The 24,801-nt window shown below is 41.0% G+C and overlaps 1 protein-coding gene across 1 annotated transcript in view; it reads left to right on the top strand.

Moving 5' to 3' along the window:
- Nucleotides 1–426: 426 nt before the first annotated feature.
- The window catches only part of TULP4 (TUB like protein 4), a 168,342-nt gene continuing 143,967 nt past the window's right edge, over nucleotides 427–24,801 (top strand). The window contains exon 1 of the mRNA XM_077755073.1: nucleotides 427–785. Coding sequence (XP_077611199.1) covers nucleotides 534–785 — 252 coding nt within the window. The 5' untranslated portion in view covers nucleotides 427–533. The remainder of the gene's footprint in view (nucleotides 786–24,801) is intronic.

Here is a 24,801-nt window from a genome sequence, read left to right on the forward strand (position 1 = left end):
TAAAGAGAAAATTCCAGCTCGAGGGATTCTTTAAAGCCTTAAGTTACTTGAAATCTATGTATTTGCAACCCTTTGTCTCTGGAATCATACTACACTAAACTGGAATCTCAGGCTGAATGAGAATAACCAAGTTGAGTAAAGAGAAGAAAACTCAGTTTCTTGATCGGCACATGTTAATGATGCTCTTCTTCCTCTAAGGACTTGAAAATAAAAATGGACGCATGTTGTTTTTAAGCATTACCTTTTCTTAGCAGACTGCCATCATCTTTTCTAGAGGAATTTTTTCACTATGCATTTGGTGGATCTTTATAAAATACTGGCCTTCTGATTAGGTCCAGGTCAGTCTTCATTAAAACAGGTCGGGGAAACAACGCAAGCCAACCACACACACACAAAAAAAAAAAAAAAAAAAAAAAAACCAAACAAACAAACAAAAAAAAAAAATCCAGTCAATCAATCAATGAAAAGAATTGGTTTAAGTGTTCTGGCATTCAGCATTACTATTTAAGTAAAAGAGTTTCCTGGAAAAAAGTATGTATGCAGCTGTGGAGCATGGGCCTGTCCTTTGCAGCGACTCCAACATCCTTTGCCTGTCATGGAAAGGGCGCGTTCCCAAGAGTGAGAAGGAGAAGCCAGTGTGCCGGCGGCGCTACTACGAGGAGGGCTGGCTGGCCACAGGCAACGGCCGCGGCGTTGTCGGGGTGACCTTCACCTCGAGCCATTGCCGCCGGGACAGAAACACTCCCCAGAGAATAAACTTCAACCTGCGGGGCCACAACAGCGAGGTGAGCTGGGGCTTTGTTGCACTTTTGTCTGTCACTTATGGTCTTTTTGAACCCCCTCCCTGTGGATTCAGAACTTGCTTTGCTTCATTTTCTCAACTTGCTGCCAAGTGAGACTTTTGAAACTGTGGATTCTGGTATCTGTGTCCCTTGTGGGAATGTGTTAAGGTGGACACAGTGCCTGGTGGCCTGCGTGCCTCTCCGAGCATGTCCATTCTCTTGGATGCCCCTCACTCGCCTTTCCCAGCAGTGGTCTCCCACCAGCAGGGATACCAGGGCAGCTTTCTGCCCAGGCTGAGAGGTTAGATGAGATGATTCTGACCTGTGTGTCATGCTCTCCCCCCTTTCGGTAACCCTGTATGCCTAGCAAAGAGTCACTGGCCTGTGTCAGACGGGCAGTGTAGACAATGAAAGTAGTCGTGTTCACCTTACACAGTGAACATCTGCCTTGCTCTGGGTGATGGTTTAACACCTAGCATGTATTGCTTGTACTTGGAGGTGCAAGAGCAAAGGAATTAATGGACACAGGTGATGGAAGTAATTAATTGGACAAGAACCATAGTTTTTCACATCTATTGGGTATATTGAGGATATTATGTTGTGTATACATACATACAGATTTCTCTGGACTTCTAAAACATAAACAGTGTCACTACCTGTGAAATTCTTTCAACCAGTGTTTATTGAGCAATGTTTAAGAGTTAAGTACTGTATTGAAAAGAAGAGATGTATTTACATAGGATGTTAACAGTATTCATGCTTCACTGTTCAGCAGCTTATTTGTTTGTTTTCTTAGGTGGAATCCATCATCAGGTGTCCATATGTGGCTATTGAATAATTGTAAAAGAGGGAGAATATTTTTGAAGTATATCATACAGTAAAGTATATTAATCATAAGCTTACATCTCAATGATCATTGACCTGTGCAGTCACCCATATAACCTCCCAGCAGATCAAGATGTAGAGCATTTCCAGCACCCTCCCAGGTACCTGCTGCCCCTTCGCAGGCTGTGCACCCTGCTGAGAGGTGACCTAGATATGTTGGGCTGTGCTTGAACTTTGTGTAAATGCGAACTTCATGTAAATTCACCTATACCCTTTGTGTCTGGCTTTTCTCTCTGTGATATTTGTGAGATTCGGCCCTGTTGTGTGTGCTGTTAGCTTGTTCTTTTTGATTAATGTTGGTTTTCCACTCAAGGAAGAAGCAACAGTTTTTCCATTTCTATATTGATGAGCATTTGATTTGCTTCCAGTTTTTGGCTGTTATGGCTAAACCTCTCTGAACATTCATGTCTTTTTATGGATCTGTGCATGCACAGTGTCATTTTCAAGATGTGGTACACATACACCTTCAGTAGAAATCACCAGTTTTCCAAAGTGATAGTGCCATTTTATGCTCCTACCCATTAATGTATGGAAGTTTCAGTTGTATAAAAAGCTTCTTTTGAATTTGAATTTTTCATATAAAAAAGTGGTTTTATTCAAGGAATATTTTATGAATACTTCTTACTGCACATACACACAGGCACACATACACACATATGTATGCATACATATACTTTTATACATCTGCCAAGCCCAATCCTATTTTTGCATTACTGTGCATAGTGATGATCAACTTTATTTTTTTTAATGTTACTTTATTTTTGAAAGAGAGAGAGAGTGAGCAAGCATGTGTGGGTGAGGGGAAAAGAGAGAGGTAGACAGAGGATCCCAAGCGGGTTCTGTGCTGACAGCAGAGAGCCTGATGTGGAGCTCAAACTCAACAACTGTGAGATCGTGACCTGAGCTGGAGTCGGATGCTTAACCAGCTGAGCCACCGAGGTGCCCGGATGATCAACTTTTTTAAACATACAGATTTGAAAGCCATTTTGGATTTAAAAACATTTATACAATACTGAGCATAATATTTAAGGATCTATACACTAATTCTAGTGAGAAAATGGCTAATTTTGCATTAAAGCCAGTGAAAAGTCACTGCAAATCTTTTTTTTCTTCTTTATAAATTCTTCATAAAAGGTGACTTGATAGGTTTGTGATCACTCACTATGATATCATAGTGATGGACAGGAGAGAGGACTGTTGTATTGCCCGGGACACTGCGTCTTCTCCCATTTCTGTTCCTTTGTTTCCATATGTCTATTTCAAGAAGTTCTAGCTGTCACCTAACTAGTTGGTGTGGTCCTCTCCGAGTCACTCAAGTCATTGGTTTATATGTAGTTAAATTGAAATAATAATTTCTTTCATGGTTATAAAAATCTATGAGAGTATATTTTTGAAATGGCGAATGCCGTGTATGTGAATGGTGATATTGAGTATCTCATATACTCTGTTTACTTAACTATGTTCTTTCCAGTCCTTATAATGTTGATTAATGCCCTTAAATTCTGTTACTAGCCATGAGGCCAGAGACAGCATTTTTTTTAAATTTTTTAATTTACAAATAGTTTATTGTCAAGTTGGTTTCCATATAACACCCAGTGTTCATCCCCACAAGTGCCCTCCTCCGTGCCCATCTCCCTCCCCCCGCCCCCACACCCATGAGTTGGTCTCAGCATTCAAGAGTCTCTCATGGTTTCCCTCTCTCCCTTTCCCCCACCATTTCCCCCCTTCTTCTCCCCCATGGTCCTATGTTAAGTTCCTCCTAGTCCTCCTATACGTGCAAACATATGATATCTGTCCTTCTCTGCCTTATTTCACTCAGCATAACACCCTCAGGGTCCATCCACGTTGTTACACATGGCCAGATTTCATTCTTGAGAGACAACATTTTTAAAATTTTTGTTTCACAGTTAAGATTTGAAAACACCGATGATTTGAGTCAGTAGATACTTATTGTATCCCTGTCATGTGTTGGGTGCTGTGTGTTCTTGCCACCACAGGGCATGAGAAGTCGTGGATTATGCCTGATGGAGTCCACGGTCGAGCAGTGAAGGTGAGGTGTGTACCTGGATGTCTCTTTCTTCATGTGTCTTTCAGTTAAGTGTGGAAAGAAAGATTTGGGTTGTTCAAAGAATTAAGGCTGAGGTTTACCACAGATTTTCTTGTGAAGATGACCTTTGAACAGGGCTTTGAGAAATAGAATTTAGACAGTTGTTTTCTGAGTGATGCAGGAAGATTAAGCCACATTCTGGCCTCAAAAAAGCTGTTTCTGTCTTTGCGACATGAAGGTGCTTTGTTTCCCTTGGCTCCAACCTAAGCATGTCTGTATTTACCTTATCAAGTCAGGTGCCTCCCCGGGAAGATGCTTTTGGAGTCTGGCTGGACAACAGCGACAAGGACCTATATGTATATTTATTGTCCCTGGAACAAATCCTCCATAGTTAGACAGGCAGTTGACATTCTTTGCTCTTTCCCCACTATACTGTGAAATGTTTATTGTTTATATATATGTTCTGGTTGGTAACGGGGATTTTATTCATTGGGGCATTTTGTCCTCTCGTTAATCCAGTGGCAGAAGGTTTAAGCAAGGTGCTCCCTTAATCTGACTTAACACAGTGCTCAGGTGTAGCTGTACACCATGCAGTTGTACTCAAGTTTGAAAGGTTACATACTTGTGTTCATGACCTGAGTTAAAGATAATTTGTTAGTGATTTTACTTTATGTGACTCTTCTGGTAAAGCAGCCATCTCTGTATATTTGTGTGAGTGTATTTTAGTATGCTAGATGACTGTGTCGGTTTTCCTTCCCAGGCAGGACTTTTAAGTGTTCACCATGTAGGCACATTGAACTCAGAGAGCATGGACCGTGTGCTGCTGTTCTTTGCCCGTAGTCGGTGGTATAAGGCCCTTTTCAGGAATGTCCTCAGGTGTACTTGGGGCAGAAGCAGCTCAGGGCTGCCTTTGGAATCTTGGGACTTTGGTGGTGTGCACAGGAGATTTGAAAGTTATATCATTAAAGATATGAATTGCAAAACCACAGTCCCTCAGTCTGCCTACTACTTTTTCAGCTAAACTTGTACCCTAATAAAAATGAAACAAACAACAGGAACTTACCTAATTTTATATGCTAGAAAGGAATTGAAAACAGTAAAATGTGCTTACTAGAGTTTAGTGGTTGATCCATTTTTTTTTTTTTAAAGTATTTATTTATTTTGAGAGAGACGGAGATAGTGCGAGTAAGGGAGGGGCGGACAGGGAGAGAGAGAGAATCCCAAGTAGGCTCCACGCTGTCCACGCAGAGCCTGATGTGAGGTTCAAACTCAGAAAACTGTGAGATCATAACCTGAGCCGAAACCATGAGTTGGACACTTAACTGACTGAGCCACCCAGGTGCACCAGTGGTGATTGATCCATTTTTGTCTGCCAGTGTTAGTAGTTAAGATTTTTCAGAGGGGAAAATGGGATAGGAGGATCTTCACAGTGAGACTGGTGGTATGGAGCAATATATAAATGAAGTAAATGTGGCACTTAAAAAATATATTTTTGGATTTCCCAAATGCCGTTATAGTTAACTTAATTTTTGTGGTGAGGAATGTATCTTCTTTTTTAGACTAGACTTGAAAACGTAGGTGGTGGATGTGCTGGGGTGCAGAGCATCACAGAGCAGCAGAGGATGATGCTTGGGGGGTCAGGGTGGCCAGTTATGCCTCTGCGGGGGATGGGGTTGGGGCATGAGCTGCATCTCAGAGCCCCTTTGGGTTCTGGACACACATGAGAACCCACCCTCAGCAGTCCAGGGCTTTGGTGGTGTGCACCACTGAGCTTTGACCCCACAGTGACCACGGAGCAGTTCCTGCCCATGCGATAAAGATGACAGAGGACTGATAATGGTTTATATGGAGATAATGTTGGTGACAGTAACTGCTGGTGACAGTTGCCATGTGTTATGCGGCTACAATTTTCTGTGTGTTTTATGTCTGTTATTTTATTGAACTCTTGAAACAGCTCTCTGTCTTATCCTTCTCCACAGCTAGAGAATCTGAGGTTCAGAGATGTTCTGAAAGTTGTCCCAGGGATAGAGCTAGATGAAGATGGCAGACTAGGGATAGAGTTCATGCCTGACTCTTTTTCCTTCTGTAAGACACTGCTTCACAAAAGGTGAGCCACAGTGATCAGAGAAAGGCTTATGAGTCACTGGCATGTGTTCTGGATGGTGAAGAATTTGGTGACATATTTAGGCATAGTGCAAGGCAAAGGCTGGGCCCTGAGTAGTCATGATGAGGAAGCAATAGTGATGAGTGTTCAGGGGATGAAAGATGGCTTTGGTTGCATTCTAAGACTTTTAGAAGACTGTTGTATTCAAAAAGAAGTGTTGAAAAAAAAATCAAATGTGGATATAAAGATGATGATTATGTTCCATGCATTTTTCCACCAATGTGGAAAACTGAGTTGACAGCATTGACCTAATTTATTCTGGGATTTGTTTAGTTAATTTAATTTTTATTATACATAACATATATTATGTTTATTTGTAATTATTTTTTTTAGTTTATTTTGAGAGAGAGGGAGCATGAGTGGGAGAGGGGCAGAGAGAGAGAATCCCAAGCAGGCTCTGCACTGTCATCTCAGAGCCTGACACAGTCTCAGTCTCAGGACTGTGAGATCATGATGGAAGCTGAAATAATAGCCAGATGCTCAACTGACTGAGCCAACCTGGTGCTCCTATTTACATACTTATAATTTTAATTTAATTTATTATGGAAATAATAGTCTTCAAGAAGTAGCATCTGAACATGTCACTGTGATACTGTGGTAGTGTGTGAATGGCTTAGTTAGGTTTTCTTTCCTTTTTTTTTTTTTCTAAAGAGAGAATGTAAGCAGGGGAGAGGGGCAGAAGGAAAGCGAAAGAGAGAGAGAGAGAGAGAGAGAGAGACTAAAGCAGGCTCTTCACTGAGTGTGGATCCCATGACCCTGGGATCATGACCTGAGCTGGAATCAAGAATTCAATGCTAACCTGACTGAACCACCCAGATGCCTCCCCAGTTAGACTCTTGAGATACGAGAGTAACCAATTTATAGATGGAAGGTGTATTTGAAAAACAGCTCTTGTAAATTTATCTTATGAGTTGTTACTTTGAACAGGGAACTGTTCTAGAAAAGAGGCAGAAATAGGACTATTTCTGTATGTTAAGGGTAGAATTTTGTTTCACCTAACTGACTTAGCCCTTTTTATACCAGAGCTCAGTAGTGTGAGTTCTTCTTTATCACAGTAATACTTACACGTGGGTAAATGCTAATAATGAAAAATAGCAGTGTTATAACTTCCGTCTACTCCCCCCACCTCCTGTCCTAGCTATTCACTGAAGGCTGTATTGTTACCTTTTTGATTAATCCGCTTTGGGCTTTTGTCTGTTGGCTTCTTTCCTATCTTGGCAGATAGAGATTTCGCTCTCTTCCACCATCACTCAGCCCAACTTTGCCTTGCAACCTAACCATCCCAGTGTTTCACTGTCATAATTGGCTAACTCATTATCCCGTGTTTGCATTATTTAAACTGTGTCAGTATTGTGCCCAGGCGAGTCAAATTGGATACTGTGATTCTATTTCCTTAACTGTTCAGAATTTTTCCCCCTTTGTGATAAAAGTAGTCTTACTTAGTTTAGTTTCTTTACTGGTTGTGAATCGTACAGCATCTTCAGTACGTTTCTACACATTCAAGCCAGTAAGATGATTTACTGGCTCTTTTTGTTTTCGTTTCTTTCCTGGAGACCTCCATCTAGGAGCTCGGTGTCCCCCTTTGCCGAGCAGACTTCCTGCACTCCCCTTTTATCGTCACCTTGAGAATCCCCTTTGCCCCTTACTTCTGCTGGATCTCATTTCTTTGATCTTGTATCTTTGTCTTTCTTGGTTTAACTTGTTCTTTGTTCGAGTGCAGTCTCCAATATCTTCCTAAGATATCTTCCTAAGAAAGATATCTTCCTAAGAAAGAAAGTTATAAATTTCAAGACTTGTGTATCTAAAAATGTCTTAATTCTGCCTTCACTCTTGATTGATAGTTGTCTAGGTATAGATTTTTAGTTGCTTCTGAATTTCAAAGGCATTTTTCCATAGTCTTCAAACTTGGAGAGTTATTATTGAGAAGCATAGTAGTTAAGGCCCTGAAGCTAGACTCTGAATCCTGTTTAAATATATTATTTAATTTTTCTGTACTGTTAACCTTTTCATTTGTGAAATGGTTTACATATAGTACTTTACTCATGTAGGTTTGTTGTAAGGAATAAATGAGTAACTATATGTAAAGGATTTAGAACAGTGCCTGGTACCTCATGAGGGCTTTGTGAATTAGCTATTGTTATTCTGACTCTTCTGTGTATGATCTGTTTAAAATATCTGCAAGTGTTTGGCATCTGCTTTTATTGTAGATATGCTGAAATTTCATGATGATGTTTAACAGTAATGTACTGTGAAGCTGTTTGGCACCTCTGTGTCGGTGTATTATGGCAGGTGTTTCAGCGGGTGGGCTTGCTGTGGAGTAATCTGGGGGGATAACTGACTGTTTTGTTGCTGACCGTCAAATGTCACCATCCAAGCATATTTCTTTCATTTTTTATTTTTATTTTTTTAATTAATTTTTTAATTTACATCTAAGTTAGCATATAGTGCAATGGTGATTTCAGGAGTAGATTCCTTAATGCCCCTCACCCATGTAGCCCATCCCCTCTCCCACAGCCCCTCCAGTGACCCTCTGTTTGTTCTCCATACCCGAGTGTCTCATGTTTTGTCCCCCTCCCTGTTTTTATCCCATTTTTGCTTCCCTTCCCCTATGCTCATCTGTTTTGTATCTTAAAGTCTTCATATGAGTGACGTCATATGATATTTGTCTTTCTCTGACTAATTTCGCTTAGCATAATACCCTCCAGTTCCATCCACGTGGTTGCAAATGGCAAGATTTCATTCTTTTTGATTGCTGAGTAATGCTCCATTGTATATATATACACCACATCTTCTTTATCCATTCATCCGTCGATGGACATTTGAGCTCTTTCCATACTTTGGCTATTGTTGATAGCACTGCTATAAACATTGGGGTGCATGTGCCCCTTCGAAATGGAATACCTGTATCCCTTGAGTAAATACCTAGTAGTGCAATTGCTGGGTCATAGGGTAGTTCTATTTTTAATTTTTTGAGGCCTCCATACTGCTTTCCAGAGTGGCTGCACCAGTTTGCATTCCCACCAGCAGTGCAAAAGAGATCCTCTTTCTCTGCATCCTTGCCAACATCTGTTGTTGCCTGAGTTCATTTTAGCCATTCTGACAGGTGTGAGGTGGCATCTCAATGTGGTTTTGATCTGTATTTCCTGGATGATGAGTGATGTTGAGCATTTTTTCATGTGTCACTTGGCTATCTGAATGTCTTCTTTGGAGAAGTATCTATTCATGTCTTTTGCCTATTTCTTTGCTGGATTATTAGGTTTTTAGGTGTTCAGTTTGGTAACGTCTCTATAGATTTTGGATACTAACCCTTTATCTGATATGTCGTTTGCAAATATTTTCTCCCATTCTGTTGGTTGCCTTTTAGTTTTGCTGATTGTTTCCTTCGCTGTGAAGATGCTTTTTATTGTGATGAGGTTCCAATAGTTCATTTTTGCTTTTGTTTCTTTTGCCTCCAGAGATGTGTTGAGTAGGAAGTTGCTGCAGCCAAGGTCAAAGAGGTTTTTGCCTGCTTTCTCCTCGAGGATTTTGATGGCTTCCTGTCTTACATTTAGGTCTTTCATCCATTTTGAGTTTATTTTTGTGTGTGGTGTAAGAAAGTGGTCCAGGTTCATTTTTCTCTGTGTCACTGTCCAGTTTTCCCAGCACCACTTGCTGAAGAGATTCTCTTTATTCCACTGGATATTCTTCCTGCTTTGTCAAAGATTAGTTGGCCTTACATTTGTGGGTCCACTTCTGGATTCCCTATTCTGTTCCATTGATCTGAGTGTCTGTTTTTGTGCCAACCAAGCATATTTCTTTGGGGTTGTTCAGTTTCTCTAGATAAGGCCCTTCTAATGACATGCCTGTGAATTTACTCCTGCTGCCAGCATGCCAAGAGCTAAGGGTGTGTGTGTGTGTGTGTGTGTGTGTGTGCGCGCGCGCACGCGCATGCACGCGCGTGTGCTGGGGAAGAGAGTGATGGGAGGAAGAGAAGGAGCTAATATTCATTTAGTGCTTGCTGTATTCTAGACACTGTTCCAAGAGCTTTAACTCATTTAATCTTGACATCAACTCCATGATTTTGAACCTAGTACCGTCGCATTTTATAGCTGAGGAAACTGAGGTCCAGAGATGTTAAACAGCTTGCCCAGTAGCACATCTCTCCTAATTGACAGAGCTGAGACTGAACCAGGAGCACCTCAGATTCCATTCTTGCTCTTAACCTCTCAGAAGATGACCCAAGGTTCAGTCTGTATCACCATCTTCACTATGCCAGGTCCCCACGGCTGCTCTCTGAGGCTCACTCTGCCAGGAGAATGAGCCATCAGCGTCTGATGCTGTGAGGGCGCGGCCGTGCCTGCTTTCCTCAGGAGTGTTCCGAGGGAAGGAGTGTCTCTCGCCAGTGTGGGTACCTGCACCCACCTGCCTCGTGTGTGGCTTTTCTCCCAGCACCTGGGCGCGTTCCTGAACCTTTCCAGGCTTCCTGCTCCTGGTACCTCTCTGCGGCACTCGGTTTGGCCTCACTCTGTTCTGTGTATCCACTTGCCACTCCTTATCCATTTTCTGTCTTCATACATATGGTTTGGCACCACTGAAGCCGGCCTTTGTTTTTGTTTTTCATGGTCCTTGTTGTGAAGTGATTTTTTAAAAGATTTTTAATGGTTTTTTTAAAAAATTTATTTCAGAGAGAGCGAGAGAGAGACAGCAAGACAGCATGAGCAGGGGAGGGTCAGAGAGAGAGGGAGACACAGAATCTGAAGCAGGCTCCAGCTCTGAGGTGGCTGTCAGCACAGAGCCCGACGCAAGGCTCGAACCCACGAACTGTGAGATCATGACCTGAGCCGAAGTTGGATGCTTAACGCACTGAGCCACCTAGGTGCCCTTGAAGTGATTTCTAAGAGAAGGATTAGGATCATCTTTAGTTTGACATCTTAAATCAGAAATTTCTTGTTAAAATATTTTTTAAAGGTTCTTAGAAGCATTAAATAAAGATTTATTTTCCCTAAACAAAACCCAGAATATAATAGAATTATATTTTATTAAGAAAATAGATTTGTCAAAATAATGGCATTGTTTATTTTTTTACTTTAGTAATTTAAATTTTTTTTTCTCCTAACAGAAATAAATAATCATGGCTGCAAGTAACTTAGATACATGGAAAACATGGTCTTTTGGGTGTATTTTTGCTAGAGAGTGAGAGAGGGATGTGGATACAAGGCAATCATTTTTTTTGGTGATAGCCTCATTAGGAAGCAGCTTCAAGCTACATCATGTCAAAATGAGAGTAAATGAGATTATTGCTGGAGTTCTGGGCAGATAAATATTTCTCCAACTATAGAATCTGCTTATGATTTATTAGTAGGTAAGCTTGTGGATTCTTAAACCAGACTGTGTCTGTGCTGTGGCTATATAATCTGCAAGGGAACAGTAACACCTGCCTCCTAAGGGGGCTGTGGGGACTCAAGTTGGAATCCATAGTGTACATGAAAGAGTTCGTTAAGTCTTTGTTCCTGTTTACTTTTAGGCTCCTTGCCCTCCTTGGGTATCTTACCCTTCTGCATTTCCTTCCAAGGCTAAAACAGTGGAGCCATGGCCTCACTGTTGAGAAGTGTCCTCATGATTGCAAACCACAGGAATGGAATGTGAGGTGGGAGGCAGGTGAGGGGTTAGGAACAAGGTGGGGAGGTGTCCTTGGTGGGAGGGAGGCTAGGCTCATGCCAGAAGTTTTATTGTAGTTTGGGATTCTGGGACGCTGGACACCTCGTCTGTGTTGCCTTCTTATCTGTGAGGCATTCTTGACTTCCTTCTAAGCAGAGCTCACTCATCCTGCCTACCTTGCATCCAAGTCCACAGAACCTGACTCGTGGCTTCAGGTGTGGTGGGGCCATTGGTGGCCATTGGCACGGGCACAGTGCAGAAATGGACCCATAATGCACTGGGCAGTAGGTATCATTCTAATAGATTTGTGTCTAAAGCTGACTAAAGTCGTCTCTCTGGGATATGGTCTGGGATGGGCTGGGGAGGGTACGGGAAGGGAGAGAGAGAACATGGGGATCTGTGCTGTGTGGCAGTTTGCTATTTCTAATTGGGTCCACCCACATGCTTGACTCCAAACTTCCAAAACAAACACGCCTGTGCATTTTGCCCAAGATTACACTGCTGGGTGTTTTTGTTGTACCTTCTGGCAACCTACCTTTGGTTTCTCTTCCTCATTGTTGCTGTTTTATGGAATCTTTACTGGCGATTGTTGTTTTTTCCACTTGGCCTACTTAGATTTGGTCTACTAAATACAGAGGAAATTGTCTCCATCCCAGGGGCCTTTCTTTGTCCTGGAGTAACCCTCCTGTTCAAGCTCACCTCCAACCTTCTTACTGCATGTGACCCCATAACAGTGCTCAAGATGAAAACCAATTCTGTCTGAGCTCTGTTTGTTCGTTCGTTCTTTCTTTTTCTTTCTTTCTTTCTTTCTTTCTTTCTTTCTTTCTTTCTTTCTTTCTTAGATTTTAGAATTTAAGGACATGTTTGTTAATCAGAGCTTTAAAATAGGAGAATTAATAACCTTGGAAATAATATTGTTGTCAGTAAGATCTATTTTGTAAATTTCTTGGTAGAAGGAATAAATGCTTATTGGCTTTGTTTGTAAGATGCTGTAAGTTAATGTTTAGGACTTGGGAAGTTGATTTTATTCATTTAACTCAGAGTTTGAAAACAAAAATGTAAAAAAACAGCTCGTCTCTCCATTTACTTGATATTTTCATGATTTTAGATTTTATTTTTCCCTCTTCAGGAAATTTACTGCAGATGGCATTTGCGACTAATTAGGGAATTACCTAAACAACGTGACCAAAGAGCTTTTTCCTGTCTTCTAGGCCTTAAGGATTTTTCTTTCCTCTTACTTGTGCCATAAAAAAGCCTAATTATCTGCCTTATTTCCAAGATTGAAATTATTACAGGATCTGTAACGTAAATTAACATTTTCGTCTACTAATGAAATAGTTGCTTAAGAGATCAGTATCTCTTTTTTTAAAAGCATTAGTATATTTTAGATCAGTGTGCAATAGAAATATGATATGAGCCACATATGTAATTTAAAATTTTTAAGTAGCTACATTAAAAAATTAAAAAAGAACAGATAATATTAATTTTAGTAATGTTTTATATAACTCATAATATGTAAATATTATTTCAACATATAATCAGTATAAAAACTGTTAGTGAGATAACATATTCTTTTTTTCATAGCGAATCTTTGATATCTGGTACATCTCATTTCAAATTAGCCACATCTCAAGTGCTCAGTTGCCACAAATGGCTAGTGGCTACCATTTAGACTATGTAGTTTTGCACATAGAAACATTTTTGAAACATTGTTTCTTTTTGAGTATTGCAGTAGAGTGCATGCTTATTCCAGAGAAGTTTTTTATGTATGTCTTCTAATCTTGGAGAAAAGGTATTTTAAAACCTTTCTATTTGGAAATAATTTCAGACTTACACCAAAGTTGCAAGAAAGTTCACTCAGTCTACTCATACTCACCTGTTGTTAACCTGAACTCATTTCTCATTTGTACTCTTTCCCTGCCTCCTGTGCTATGTGTGTGTGTGTTGCTCCCAAACCATTTGAGAATATATATCTTTTATCCTGAAATATTTAAGTGTATATTTACTAAGAATAAGGACTTTCTGTCACATAGCCACATTAATACAGTTACCAGCTTCAGAAAATTTAGCATTAATTCAGTACTTTAAAGTACTGTCCATATTCCATTTTTGTTAAATTTTTTCCTCTAGTACAAGATCCAGTTTAGGATCACATATTACATTTAGTTTTCATGTATCTTTAAGTCCCTTTAATCTGGAAAAGTTCTTCAGGTTTTTAGTTTTTGTTTTATGACATTTGACACTGTGGAAGAACACTCCTCTCCCTCTTTCATAGGATGTTCTGCATTTGGAGTTTGTCTAATTTTGTTATTATTAAATTCAGGTTAGTCATCCCCAGCTGAATCTTCCATAAGTGATGCTGGATGTTGTGTCTTTCTTAGAGTATCACATGTGGAGGCACACAGTGTCCACCTACCCCTCATTGCTGATGTTAATTTTCATCTGATTTTACTATTGTGTAGTTACTGTTGTTTTTCCCCTTGCATTTACAAGCAGTCAGTGGGAGGATACTTTAAAACCATGCACATATCGGGGCACCTGGGTGGCTCAATTGATTAAGCATCTGACTCTCGATTTTGGCTCAGGCCATGACCTTACGGTTCGTGAATTCAAGCCCCGTGTTGGGCTGTGAGCTGACAGTGTGGAGGCTGCTTGGGATTCTCTTTGTCTCTCTGCCTTTCTACCACTCTCTGTCGCTCTCAAAAATAAATAAACAAAAATAAATAAAACCATGCACATATCCTATTCCTTATTAGAATTTCCTACATAGAATCCAATGATTCTTGCTCTAACCAGTCTTTTGATACACTCCAACCATTGGGGGCGCCTCTTTACTTTGGGACATAACAGGATGTTCCATCTTCAATGTATGTACCTTGTTCCAACTCTGGAAACAGTCATTTCTCTGAGGATGAATTTTGCTTTTCTGGGAGTGTGTGTGTGGGGGGGTGTAGTATTAGAAACCAAGATCTAGCCTCTAGATATACTCATTCCTACTGGGGTGTTGTTGCCCCTGGGCCCTTTCAGTGGATATATACCTTCAGATATACATTCTGTAGTGGTCTGGTCCAGTCAGGAGCCAGGTCTGACCACACAGTGGAAACAAGGAAGGTTTAACATAAAAATTACTAACTCATAAAAGAGTAACTATAAGATACAAAGAAACTATATGGGACCCTAGGACTGAGACTGACGACCCAGGGAAGGACAAGCTTGGAAGGGGGTTCAGATCTCTTTGGAAAAAGTGTGGTTCATCCCAGCAGATAGCAAAGAAGTGTTGGCTTAGCCAGGCTGGAATTGCTGTGAAGGCAAGTGATAAACAACCCTTTGGAAGGCAGTCAGAGGAGCAGGTGGTCGCCAGCTAGTGATGTGTTATGCAGGGGGGGTTAGAGGCATACGGCTCTCCAAGTGAATGGGTCACATGGAGGTTTGGAGGAAGGGGCTTACAGAAGGAATGACCACTCAGTGTGTGACCTTCCAGGCCATGAACAGCTGGGAGAACAGGTGATAGAGGCTCTGGTTTCTGAGTTGAGAGGGCCGCAGAAATGTCACTAGCCAAAGACCAAGAGGTCAGTGGCTGTGGCAGTTTCTACTGGATTCTGTCACGACCACCCAGTATCCCCCAACCCTAAGATCTTTGTGAATTCTTTTCCTCCTACTGTGTCCCTCCAGTGCCCTCTACTGCGAAAGCTTCAATTCATGTTCACGTTAAGGAGAAATGATTGATGGAATGCCATTGTTACTACAGAGCAGACATTGAAGGGTGCGTTTGGAGCTGATAGGTGATAAACCAACACACACATACATACAAATCCATGTATATACACATGCACATGTATATGCATATATGTATATTTAGAAATCATGAGTTTACACCAGCATTTCCAATCCAGCCACCCTCTTGGCTTCTTCCATTTAATATTTGCATTTTTTTCTTCCATAGTTTGTGCAGTCTCATAATATATCTGAAATAGTGTCAGAATTTCTTCACCCATACTAATACAACAAATAAACTTATTTGAAGAGATATTATGGACTGAATGTGTTTCGCCAAAATTTGTATATTGAGGCCCTAACTCCCAATGTAATAGTATTTGGAGGTGGAACCTTAGGGAGGTCGTATAGTTAGATGAAGGCATGCAAGTGAGGCTCTCATGATGGGATTGGTCCCATTGTAAGAAGAGACACCAGAGAGCTTGCTCTCACCTCAGTGTAGAAAAAAGAGGTCAGGTGAGCACACAGTGAGATGTTGGCTGCGTATAAGCCAACAGAAGATGCATCATTATGAAACCTATTTTGCCGACACTTTGAACTTGAACTTTCAGTCTCAGGAACTGTGAGAGATAAAATTTTGGTTGTCTAAGCCATTCAGTCCATGGTATTTTGTTACGACTGCCAAGCTAAGAGAGAAGGGCTCAGAATCTGCTTGAAGGGCTTCCCTGAATTCTACCTACTCCCAGACCAGAGCCAAATAGGCAACTACGGAAGTTCTTAAAGTGCTTGGATTAATTCCCCTCTACATTTTCTTCAGTTTAGTTAAGTAATTAATCTGAAATGTAGTTGTGTTTGTTTGTTTTGTTTTCATTTTTGGGTTTTTCCTCAGATTTCCGTTCTTGTTGATTTTATTTTGTTTTAAATATGTAGAACATTAACATGCATTGACAAGTAGAAATCACATAGAGGTGAACTCAGAGCTCACTACACTCCTTCCGTTCTCTTCCACTTCTTCCACCCACCCACCTTATAAATACTTTGTGGGGCACCCGGGTAACTCAGTCAGTTAAGCATCCGGCTCTTGATTTCAGCTCAAGTCTTGATCTCAGGGTCATGAGTTCAAGCTCTGCTGGGGGCATGAAGCCTACTTGGGGAAAAAAAAGACTTTTCTGGTTTTTGTTTGCCTTCTGTAAAAATAAGTGTGTGTCTCTGTCTCCCCCGCCCGTGTGTGCGTGTGTGTGTGTGTTTAATTGTTTATTTATTTATTTTGAGAAAGAGCGAGCGAGCAGGTCAGGGCAGAGAGAGAAGGAAAGAGAATCCCAAGCAGGCTCCCTGCTGTCAGTGCAGACCCCAGTGTGGGGCTTGAACCCATGACTGAGCCGAAATCAAGAGTCAGATGCTTAACTGACTGGGCCCCATCGCTCTCTGTGTATTTATAATGTTTCTTATTCCCTCTTCTTTGACAAAAGAGCATAATATGTATGCATTTTTGCCTGTTTTATTGAGCTATAATTGACATATAACATTGTATTAGTTTTAGGTGTGTGTGTATCTTTGTTTTTTTTTTTTACTTTGCTTTTCCACTTAACTTCTGGGAGTGACTTCATGTCAGCGCATGCAGATCGTTCACAGCCCGCAGTGCCCACAGTATGTATGTTCCCCGGGCCCATTCAGTCTCCAGGTTTGAATATTTAGGGAGTTTCCTGTAGTTTGTAATTACAAGTAATACTACAGTGAATAACTTGTACATATGTATTTTCATATTATTGGAGAAGTATCTTCAGGGTAAGTTCTTAGATGTAGGATTGCCGAGTTGAAATGTGAAAACATATGTAGTTTTGTTATATATTGCCAAACTCCCTTCCATAATGGTAGAACTATTTTGCATTCCTACCACCAATGTATGAAAATACCTTTTCTTCTGCAGTTTCACCAATGGAGTGTATTATCAAGCTTTTAAACTTTTGCCAATCTGCTAGATAAGAAGTGACACCTCAGAATAGTTTTAATTTGAATACCTTTTATTATAAGGGAAGTTGAACATGTTTTCAAATGTTTAAGGGCCGTTTATGTATCTTAGGAGTTGTCTAGTCACATCTTTTGTCTATTTTTCTGTAGGATTTTTAATCACCTTGCCTTACTCAAATTTTAAAAGTTCTTTGTTGGGTATTGGGGACATCAGTCTTTTATCTGTGATATGTATTGCAGATGTTTTCTATTATTTATATTTTGACTTTGCTTCTTAAAACCATGCAAAAATTGTAAACATTTTTATCTTAAATTTATCAGTCTTTTATTGCATCTGGATTTTGAGTCATAATTAGAAAACCTTTTTCTATATCTCCTTTATAGGCATTTTACTCATATTTTCTTTAGATTCAGGAAAAGACTCATAGCTGATTACTTCTAGTAAGAAAACTAGCATACACTTTGTGCTTATTCTGCAGTCTCTCATGCACAGCTTTCTTACAACTGGACAGATAGTAAGTAAGCACTCAGACCTGCCAGGCACTTTGGCTTTACACTCCTGAAAATGGATAAGCTAAAGAACAGAGAGATTACCATTCAGGTGAAGTTAGACATTCAGTTAGTCACAGTGTTGAGAATATAATTCATTAAAAAAAAAAAAAACTGATTAGTCTCTTTTGAGTTATCCCTAAGACCAGTTTATCCTTTTTGAGATTTTTGTCTGTTAATTTTTCTTTTGTTGACTATGGTTTCTCCCGGACTCCATTGAGCCTTTTGCCCAGTCTCATCACCAGCTTAGAGCTCTGTCTGTTTGACCCCAGGGCCAAGGTATCTGGAGGGAGATTTTAGGCCATGACATTTCTTTGCTTGTTCTCTGTAAAACTGACTGAGAAGAGACTCGGGTGCTGATTACCTCTGAATGGGGGACAGGCGAAGGACTAAGAAAGAAGTCCCCACATCCTTTCTCTGTAGCTACTTATGCTCTTGAGTTTACAGTAATCCAGAGGCTGTAAGGGAGCAATCTAGAGGCTGTAAGACTTTTCTTACTGAGTAATTGAAAATAATGTTGTGGTGAATCATTTTCACACAGTGAAAAATGAAGATGGGGCTAGGGGTCAGTGAATTGATGCTGAGCCTTCATTTCTCTTTAAAACTCCCCATGTTACTCCCCATGTGATGATGGATCGGAACAGGCAGGAAGGAGCCTGGGGTCCTGTTCCAGCTCTAATAGTCTCTGCATGTGTGACCGTAGGCCAGCTACTTTCTGACCTTTATTTTCTTTGTTTTAAAAATCAGGTGGTCTCTGAGAACTTTTCCAGCACCAAGGTTCTAAATTCTTCTTGTTTCTTTTATTTCCTACTTTTAATATATTTAATTGTTACATTCTGAAAACTGCTAAGCACTCGANTTTTTTTAACCAAATATTCACCTTCTAAAAATTCTTGGTCTTAAGAGCACTGGTCAGATAAGTTGATTGCTACTTGACAGTTTGTCATCTCTAGTTGGGTGCAAACTCCATGGGAGCTGGGACTTGGCCTTCGGGCCTTTAAAGTAAATGGTAAGTAGTGTATTTCTTCTTGGTGTGGCTTAGTTCTAGAAGGGGAAATCAATTCTAGGAGCTTAGACATTGAGGGAGGCCTTATGTTTCAGGTTTATTACCATACAGACCAGTAATATGACTTTGTTTCATGGCCCTAAATTATACCCATCCATAACTATGGCCAGAGGTCATAAAAATGCATTCATTGTTGGATGCAGAATGGACTAGGTGAACATGTAGCTTGATCCTTATAGACTCATACTAGCAACTTGAAAAACAACTCAAAATATGGTAAAGAATTCATATTGAAACCCCCAGTCGCCATCCCCTCCCCCGTTTATATTCTGCTGTTTCATTTGTATAATGGAATATCCTTCATGTTTAAAGAATGGAGAATTTAGTTATTAAAAGAGAATCCATTCTGAGCTGGTATGATATTTATTAGGAGCATTTTATCCCTGTGACCCAGAGCCAGATGTTTGCTTGCAGTAGCCCATATCCCTCTTGAATGATCAAAAGTACAAAACAGTTCGTGTTGTTCGTGTACATAACAGCCAATGATTGTCATAGATTTAGCTTAATGTAGAAAGAGAGGCCAAGACTTTGATGTAGTATAAAATTTATTTAAGTTGTATAGATTTATAATCGTTACTATAAATGGAAAGCCTCTTTTCTAGAATAATTTATACCTAGAAAGTCAGTTTTTCATATTTTTCTCTAGTGACAGTGAATTGTAGCAGTTGTTTTACTGTTGACATTTAAAAAAATTAAAATGCCGGGGCACCTGGGTGGCTCAGTTGGTTGAGCATCCGACTTTGGCTCAGGTCATGATCTCGCGGTTTGTGGGTTCAAGCCCTACATCAGGCTCTGGGCTGACAGCTAGCTCAGAGCCTGGAGCCTATTTTGAATTCTGTGTCTTACTCTCTCTCTGACCCTCCCCTGCTCATACTGTCTCTCTCTCAGAAATAAATAAAAAATAATAATAATAAAATAAAATACCTATATAAAATATTTTGTCTAAGTTTTCATTCAACCCATCTGAAAAACATTAAGCCTCTTCTGTGTGCTGGCTACCCTGATAAGTGCTATGGTATAGGAGTAAAGAAGATGAACATGGATGTTATTAATTTGCAAGTACAGAAAACCTATTACTATTGGCTTAGGCAATTAGCAAAGGGAATATGTTGGCTCATGGAACTGAAAACCTGCAAGGGATATCAGCCATGAGGTTTGAGTCATGGCTCAGCCCCTTGGGATCTGGTATCTCTCCATCTCTCTACTTCTGTCAATGTTGGCTTCATAGGCAGGTTTAGACTAATAGTCTCCCAGTTCTTATTCCAATGAAAAAGAGAGACTGCTCTTCCCCAATAAAAGTGCTGGGCTTGACTCTTACTATGTGGAGCTGATCATAGGCCTAAACCTGAACCAGACACTGTGGGCAGAGGGAGACAGTGCCCCAACTGTCAAGGCCTGAGTCAGGGGTAGACAGTGTCTTCCCTTTTCTAGCAAGTAGATTGAGAGCAGAGAATGGTGAGAGTAGGAGAATGGAGAAGAGTAGGGGAATATCAAGACTCTGCCCTAGAAGCAGGGACTCAATGGATTCAACAGTAACCACTGTCTACCTTCCAGCCTCTTTGGTGGTGGCCGTGGTGGCGATGGCGGTGGTGTTATGATAGAGGAAATACAGGCTGCAGTAGGAGCATCCAGCAGGAGCATTTCGGTACAAAGCTTACTGTGAAGTGTGACAAATAACAATAAAAAATGGACACTTAAGATTACATGCTTAAGGGAAACATAATTAGGTGAAAGACCATGGCAATTAACCTTACTTTGGACATTTTTGGGCAGCCTGTTGAGTCTGTGCCTTTGAGCTGTCTCTGGGCCAGGTCAGTGCTACAAGATTGCTGGCTGAACTGTAACTACGCCAAGGCAGTGATGCCTAGCTCCAGATCCTCTGGGGGTGTCAAACATTCCATATAACAGGAGCTGGTTCAATATTGTGACACTGAATCAGCCAGCCTCTGTTGCACTTTCTGTGGGAGAGGGAGGTCAGTGGGCTACAGGGTAGGTTTGCCTGGGGACTCAAATCATTACCCAATGCAGAGCCAGGACCATGGAGGGACCGGAAATGGAAGAGGAGACTTTGGAGGTGGAGGGGTGATTGCAGAACATTTCCAAAGTGGCTTTTGAGATGGGCCCTGACTCGGACAGAGTTTTTGCCTGACTTTGGGAGAGTTGCCTCACTTTGTCTGTGATCTTCCCTCCTGGGAGTCGCTGAGGGCTGCTCTTCCCATGGAGGTATCAGCACTCCTGGGTCGTTGAGCACTCCCCATGCTCACCTGTAAGGACTGTTTTTGGAGGGATCACAGAGTTCGGGGAACATTCATCCAGTGGCCAAGTGAGCTTAGTGGAGGTTGATCTGCTCCTGGGCTGATGAAGGACACTCACTGAAGACAGAAGCAGGAGTGTAGTCTGGCCTGGACCATGAGGACAGCTGCTTGACCTCTGCAGTAGCCACTACTAGGCATATTCAGAGATCTGTCAGTTTATTCGGTGGCGTGTCCTGTAATCTTTGTAACTTAGTGACTAGTGAAAATGCTTTTTTCTGGGAACGTTTATCAGAATTGTTTTGTATTAGTCACTAGATTCAGCAAACCTCAAATGGTAGTGTAGACATTCAGTTTATGGCCACTGGTAATTGTTGAGTACAAATCATGTTTGCTGATTAGGTCCCCATTTATTTTTTTAACTGTGCCCCTGAGTCACTGAGTATCCTGTCCCACTACCTTCTACCTTTGTGTGTGTGTGTGTGTGTGTGTGTGTGTGTGTGTGTGTGTGTGTGCGTGCGCGCCCGTGTGCATCTTGTTGGTGGGGGAGTAGTGGTGACAGGGTAGGGCACACATAAGTGCGTGCACACACATACAAATTGAGTGGGAATGGTTTTGCTGATATTATCCCTCTTAGAGGAAGGAGATGGTTAACACAGAGTAGCCTGGATTCATTCCTGAACCCATTCACCACAGCTGCATTGGCCTGTGCTTTCTGTGACTGTGCCATTGTATTCCCACCTCGGAACCTCCCATGGTGAGTTCCCTTCTCTCTTAGTCCCCGGGTTAAAAATGGTTCCATTTTCAGGACTCCACTTAGTCCTACCTTTCGCCAAAGCGCCGCAGCATTTGGACCTCTGGTCCCAGAGACACCCCCACCCCCTTCGGCACTCTGATTCTGCAGCCGCTCGTGGCTTGTGGTTTGTACCACTTGCTGCACGTAGAACTCATTGCCTTCTGTGAGTTTTAGGGATGTGCACATCATCTGGTGTATGTTATTTGAGAGACTGCTGATCTACTAGAAATGGCCCAGATGAAGTAAGACTGAAGAATTAAAGAATTTTCGGGCTATCTCTATACTGAAAGTTTACCTAAGAAAAACTGCTACACTTAAAAAGAATAATTTACATAAGTGTTTATAATTTATCAACATGGGTCACATCTTAACTTTGGTGTTCATTTGCCCACACTTTAGACCTGAATCCTGAAAAGTAGTGTTTTGTTTATATAGCCTGGATTGTTTGTGGAAGGAAAATATCTCCATATGGCTGATTCATTCAGGGAAGTAGTTGCATAGCTATGTTGGTATCTTAAGTAAGTATGTTGGGTTCTGAGAATAATGGAAGAATTCATTATGTACTATGGGTTTTAGGTTTTATGTTCGATACTTTCAAGTGAAAGTGTAAGACTGTGTGTTCATTGCCCATATTACTGACCTTCTGAAAGAGTAGATTAAAGACATCATGGTACAAAGAATGTATGATTTGGACTTAGATGGACCTTGTAGCAACTCTGAATTTTATCACTTAGTAGTTGTATAATCTTCAAGATGGTGTCTTAACTATGAATAAGGATTGTAAAATCACATAAGGCTATTGTGAGAATAAAATGGGATAATGTTTATTTATTTCCTACAGAAAGTATCTAGTACAGTGTTTTACCCTGAGAAGATGCCCAGGAAATACCTCCTAGGCTGTCTGTAACAGTGAGATGAAAAATTCACAGTATGCTCTGTGGCCCATACCTTTAAATCTGAGGTTACTGCTTCACAGTTACCATCTGATGAAACTGTCCGAATCGTGGTTTGCTGGGCAGGCCCATGGACATGTGGGGCTACTGCCAGGCCTGCTCCCTCTAGGGCCCCCGCAGGACCTGCTCCAGCTAGCCAGGGAAGCGGGGGCCCCCCAGTTCCCAGAGGCCGAGGGAACCGGGTTTTCTAGCTGGTGGTGTGTTCAGGTGGGCCAAGGCGCGTGGTTGACTCCGGGAGAGGTAGGAGTTGTGTACAAATTGTGCTCCTTAGATGTGCTTAACTTCGAGCTGCTTGTGAACGAGTTGGGGCTTTGTCTGTGCTTCGTCTAAGTGAGAGCGGCACTTGGTGCTGCTTGAAACTGGGTCCAGAATAGCATGGTGATTTTGCTTCTCCAGACTTTGGCTAGTTGAATCATTGCTGGTATACTTTTACTCTTTTTGTCTTTCTAACCAAACAAAACACAAGTAATGCTGGGAGGGGACCATGATGGGAAGACTTAAGACTCCTCACTGGCTTTTTATTTTGTTTTGTTTTAACCTGTCAGGATAGTTTCACTTAAAATGAAAATACTAATAAAATGAAATACATGGAGAAAATCTAATAAAATGAAGTATATGAACTTTCCTTATCACTCTAGCTTGTCAGCTTTTAGTGCTAAAAGGTCCAGTGTTTTGGGTTCTGAAGATTCATTTAGGCAAAGTATTTAATGATTTAAGACTGGTCTGGACTTTCAGCTTTGACTGGAGGAAAACCTTTCATTCACTCCGTTCCTTTTTTCCCTCCTAAAAAATAAGTAAGCCTACATTTCTACCCTCTCTTTATAACTGGAATAATTATGATTCCATAATTCTTTGATTTTTGCCTCAAGCTTATTTGGCATAAGTTTAATGTATGGGCAGGGGCGTCAGGGTGGCTCAGTCAGTTAAACATCTGACTCTTGATTTTGGCTCAGGTCATGATCTTACAGGGTTAATGAGATCGAGCCCCGTGTTGGGCTCTGCATTCACATTATAGAGCCTTCCTGGGATATTCTCTCTCTCTCTCTCTCTCTCTCTCTCTCTCAAAATAAATAAACTTTAAAAAAGTTTAATGTATGTGCATTTTTCTCCAAAATTTGGATGTAAAGTACAATCACATCTGTAGCAAATATGCAAGATAAAGTTCTGTTATGAAACTCCAGAATATAGAAATGTCAGGTAGGTTTTTCCCCTAGTAAATAACTTTTTGTTTTACTTTTTTCCTAAAATAAGCCATCACAGTGAAGTATGGTTATAAAGCTTTCAGCAAGTTGGAAATCCTTATTGTTCTGCACTGCAGGGGTAATTGACATGACTGATATGGTCCTAAGGCATTATAGTATTCCACAGTGCTATCTGAATCATTAAAGAAGGATTATTTGAAGTGTAGATTTTTAGTTCATTAAGTTTTATTGTGTGGTAATTAATTGAAAAGTAGAGATCTGCATATTTCATATATATGAGAACTTTCTTATTTAAAAAATAATATATGACTCGTAAACATATATAACATTATAAATATAGAAGTATAAAATACTGTATAGGCACACATCCCTAGTCTAATCACTTCTTCCCATTCAGTGGCTATCCCTGGTCTGAGCCACCATGGTCTTTGGTTTGGGTTACTGCACTGACCTAACTGGTCATCTGCTTCTCCTCTGGACTTTCTGTTAATCCACAGAATGGCTAGAATATCATTTGCGAACATTAGGAGATCGCCTCACCCCTCTGACTTGAATAGCTCCTGACCTGCCCTTTCCTCTGACTTCTTCCTGTTCCCCCTGAGGTGCAGTGTGCATGCCCACCTCCTTCTACGGTCCACGGCTCAGGGCCCCAGTTCCACAGCCCCTCTCCCCAGTTGGTGCCTTCTCTCACTTAGATGCCGGTTGCTTAAGATTGCTTCCTCAGAAGGCCCTTCCCTGACCAAGTCACAGTTGTCCCCTCCCCAGCTTTCTTGCCTATCACAATTA

This window comes from Crocuta crocuta, unplaced genomic scaffold, assembly GCF_008692635.1.
Source record: "Crocuta crocuta isolate KB4526 unplaced genomic scaffold, BGI_CrCroc_1.0 scaffold11, whole genome shotgun sequence".
In the NCBI taxonomy this organism is placed as follows: domain Eukaryota; kingdom Metazoa; phylum Chordata; class Mammalia; order Carnivora; family Hyaenidae; genus Crocuta; species Crocuta crocuta.